Source organism: Carlito syrichta, unplaced genomic scaffold (genome assembly GCF_000164805.1).
Source record: "Carlito syrichta isolate Samal-C Ts95f unplaced genomic scaffold, Tarsius_syrichta-2.0.1 Scaffold119772, whole genome shotgun sequence".
NCBI lineage: Eukaryota > Metazoa > Chordata > Mammalia > Primates > Tarsiidae > Carlito > Carlito syrichta.
In genome coordinates this window covers 631,247-635,285 of record NW_007063868.1, presented here as the reverse complement: position 1 = coordinate 635,285, position 4,039 = coordinate 631,247, and the positions used below count along the sequence as shown (strand labels likewise).

Genomic DNA, 4,039 nt, shown 5'->3' with positions numbered 1-4,039 from the left:
GATGAGGATTGTTTACTAAGTAGTATTGAAATAACTAGCAAGAGATCGGGGAAAACAATCGTTAGAGGTGTCCTTTTGAAGAATTTACTTAAAAGTAAACATCAGCCGGGCTTGGTGGCTCAGCCCGTAATCCCGCGCCTTTGGGAGGCTGAGGTGAGTGGATTGCCTGAGCCCGCAGGTTCGAGACCCGCCTGGGCAGGCGAGACCTCATCTCTACAATAAATCAAAAAATTAGCCGGGCGTGGTGGCGCGCACCTGTAATTCCGGCTACTCGGAAGGCTGAGGTGGAAGAATCGCCAGAGCCCAGCAGGTCGAGGCTGCGGTGGCCGGGAGAGGTCACTGCACTCCAGTATGGGCAACAGAGTGAGACTCCAACTCAAAAAAAAAAAAAAAAAAAAGTAAACATCATAGGCCAGGCACAGTTGCTCATGCCTGTAATCCCAGCACTTTGGGAGGCAGAAACAAGAAAATTGCCTGGCCCAGGGGTTCAAGACCAACCTGGGCAACTTGGTGAGACCTCATCTTTACAATAAATAGAAAAATTAGCTGGGTGTGGTGATGCTTTCCTATAGTTCCAGCTACTCAGGAGGCTGAAGCAGAAGGATCACCTGAGCTCAAGAGGTCGAGGCAGCGGTGGCTCTGAGTGTGCCACTGCACTTCAACCTGGGTGACAGAGTGAGACTCCAACTCAGAAAAAAAAAAAAGATATTAAGAAAGGAAGGAGTTCCGGCGAGGAGGCCACGCCAGTGACAGCGATGGCGGCGGAGTCGGCGCTCCAAGTTGTGGAGAAGCTGCAGGGGCGCCTGGCCGCGAACCCGGACCCCAAGAAGCTATTGAAATATTTGAAGAAACTCTCCATCTTGCCTGTTACAGTAGACATTCTTGCCGAGACTGGGGTTGGGAAAACCGTAAATAGCTTGCGAAAACACAAGCATGTCAGAAGCTTTGCCAGGGACCTAGTGGCTCAGTGGAAAAAGCTGGTTCCTGGGGAACAAAGCACTGAGCCTGATGAACAGGACTTTGAGAAGAGCAGTTCCCGAAAGCGCTCTCGGGATGCTCTTCCGAGGGAGGAGGAGATAGAAGGGGACTAGCAGGAAACCTGGAAAGCCTCTGGGAGCCAATCCTATAGCCCAGACCACAGGCAGAAGAAACACAGAAAACTCTCAGAGGTCGAGAGACCTCACCAAGTGTCTCACAGTCATGAGAGGAGAGACGAGAGAAAGAGGTGTCACCGAGTGTCACCAGTTTCCTCTTCAGACCGTGAGTCTTCTGATTACGGCCATGTTCAGTCCCCGCTGTCATCTGCCAGTGCTCATCAGAGGTACGGGGACCACTACAGATCCCTGGAGGAGGACCACGAGCCTGTCATTTCTCACTAGAAGCCTGGGAAAGGCCACAGCAATGCCTTTCAGGACAGACTGGGGGTCAGTCAGGAACCACACATGGGGGAACCCCAGGGGAAAGGAACTGTGAATCCAAACAAGGAGCACAAGTCCTCCCACAAGGAAAAACGCTCTGGGGGCTCCAAGGTGGAGGAAAAGGCTTCTGCTATGAGCCGAGAAGTCACACAAGGCCCTCTCCAAAGAGGAGACCCGAAGGCCGCCCCAGGGGGCTAGCATGAAGGAGAAGCTGCCCTCTAGTGGTGGCAAGAAAGAGAAGGAAAGAGAGGGCAGCAGCCTCAAGAGGAAGTGTTTGCCCTCGCTGGAGACTGCGTCAGACAACCACCTTGAAAAAGCCAAAGCACAAAGACTCGGACAAAAGGTCAGACAAAAACAAGCAAAGTCTGGACAGCCTGGACACAGGAAAGGGGGCAGGAGACCTGCTGCCCAAGGTAAAAGAGAAAGTTCCTAACGGCCTAAAGACTCCAGAAGGGAAAGTAAAAACTTCTCATTTGGACAGAAAGTCTCTGGGCTCCCTCCCTAAAGTTGAGGAGGCAGATATGGAGGATGAGTTTGAGCAGCCCACGATGTCTTTTGAATCCTACCTCAGCTATGATCAGCCCCGGAAGAAAAAGAAAAAGGTTGTGAAAGCTTCAACCACAGCACTTGGAGAAAAAGGACTTTAAAAAAAGGATTCTAAAAGCACTAGTAAGAACTTGGACTCTGTTCATAAATTACCTAAAGTGAATGAAAGCAAGCCAGAGAAGCTGCAGCCGGCTGGAACCGAGTCAGCCAAGCCGAGAAAGGTCCCCGATGCCTTGCCAGTGTTGCCAGACCTTCCATTACCCATGATACAGGCCAGTTACCGTCCACTGCCTTCCCTTGAGCTGATGTCCTTCCAACCAAAACAAAAAGCATTCTCTTCACCCCAGGAAGAAGAAGAAACTGGATTCACTGGACACAGGATGAATTCCAAGATGCAGGTGTATTCTGGTTCCAAGTGTGCCTATCTTCCCAAGATGATGACCTTGCACCGGCAGTGTATTCGAGTACTTAAGAACAACATCGATTCAATCTTTGAAGTGGGAGGAGTCCCGTATTCTGTCCTGGAACCCGTTCTGGAGAGGTGCACACCTGATCGGTTGTATCGCAGAGAAGACTACAATCATGTATTAATTGAAGACACAGATCAATTATGGAAGGTTCACTGTCACCGAAACTTTAAGGAGGAAAGACCGGAAGAGTATGAGTCGTGGCGGGACATGTACCTGCGGCTACAGGATGCCCGAGAGCAGCGGCTGCGAGTCCTGACAAAGAATATCCAATCCGCACATGCCAATAAGCCCAAAGGCCGACAAGCAAAGATGGCCTTTGTCAACTCTGTGGCCAAGCCACCTCGTGATGTCCGGCGGAGGCAGGAGAAGTTGGGAACGGGAGGAGCAGCTGTCCCTGAGAAAGTCAAGATTAAACCAGTTCCATACCCCATGGGAAGTAGTCATGTCCCCGCCAGCAGCAGCAGCCACAGCTTTAACCCCAGCCCTGACCAGCCGGCCGATGACGGCCCCAGCACCAGCAGTGCCCACTTGGTGCCGGTGGTCTGCAGCACTGTTTCCTATGACCCTAGGAAACCCACTGTGAAGAAAATTGCCCCAATGATGGCCAAGACAGTTAAAGCTTTCAAGAACAGATTCTCCCGTCGATAAAAACCGAGGACTTGCCTTGGAGATGGAATTGGGGGCGGGGCAGGAATGCAAGGACACTGGGGGTTGGGGAATGGAGCTTCCACAGGAGACCGGAGTCTTTTGCTCTGTGGGACCTCTTGGTCTCTGAGTCCTGCGGTCTGCAGGGGCTGCCCCTGGATCCTCGTGCCACAGCCCCGCCTCCCTGCCTGGAGCACACTTCAGAGTTCTGAAGAAGATGTGAAGCCTTGGTCTCACTAAGGATTTTAAGATCAATTAGACTTTTGTTGTTCATTAGTATCTTTGCAAACTATAAGACATGAGTTTTAATTAATAAATATTGCCCCTAGATTGTATTTATATTAAAAAAAAGAAAGAAAGGAAGGAAGAAAGAAAACATTGTATACAAAAGCACAAAAGAAACAGGTGATCAGATCTATGAAGGAAGACTTATGTACTGAGCTTTGAAGTAATGAAACCACAAGGAAATAAATGGATGTTAATATTGAAACATTTTAAAATTCCATACAAAATGAAACAGCAGATTGGGGAAAATATCTTCATTCTGTGTAAATGATAAAGGGTAAAAATCTAGAGAAGGCACTTCGATTTATAACCAATCATAATGACATCGATAGATAAGTAGACCAAGGATATTGCAATGGATAGTTTTATTTGCAACTGTGGTAAGCAGAATAACGGTCCCCCAAAGATGTCCACATCCTAATCCCCAGAAACTACAAATCTGTTACCTTACATGGCAAATGGGAATTAAGGTTGTAGATGGAATTAAGGTAGCTAATCAGCTGACCTTAAAATAGTGGTATGATCCTGGATTATGCAGTGGATCCAATAGAATCACAGGCGGTCTTACAAGTGGAAGATGCAGGAGTTCAGTGTGCCATGACGTGAGAAAGACTCCATCACTGTTGCTGGCTTTGAAGACGGAGGAACAGGGCCACAAGCCAAGGAATGTGGGCA

General features: G+C 49.0%; 1 protein-coding gene across 1 annotated transcript; it reads left to right on the top strand.

The window, feature by feature from the left end:
- Positions 1-728: 728 nt before the first annotated feature.
- On the top strand, positions 729-3,417 carry LOC103249336 (elongin-A-like). Its single transcript, XM_021707513.1, is given in 3 exon segments — positions 729-1,555; positions 1,557-1,725; positions 1,727-3,417. Coding segments are annotated over 3 exon segments (2,325 nt in total). The 5' UTR covers positions 729-755; the 3' UTR covers positions 3,083-3,417.
- Positions 3,418-4,039: the final 622 nt, after the last annotated feature.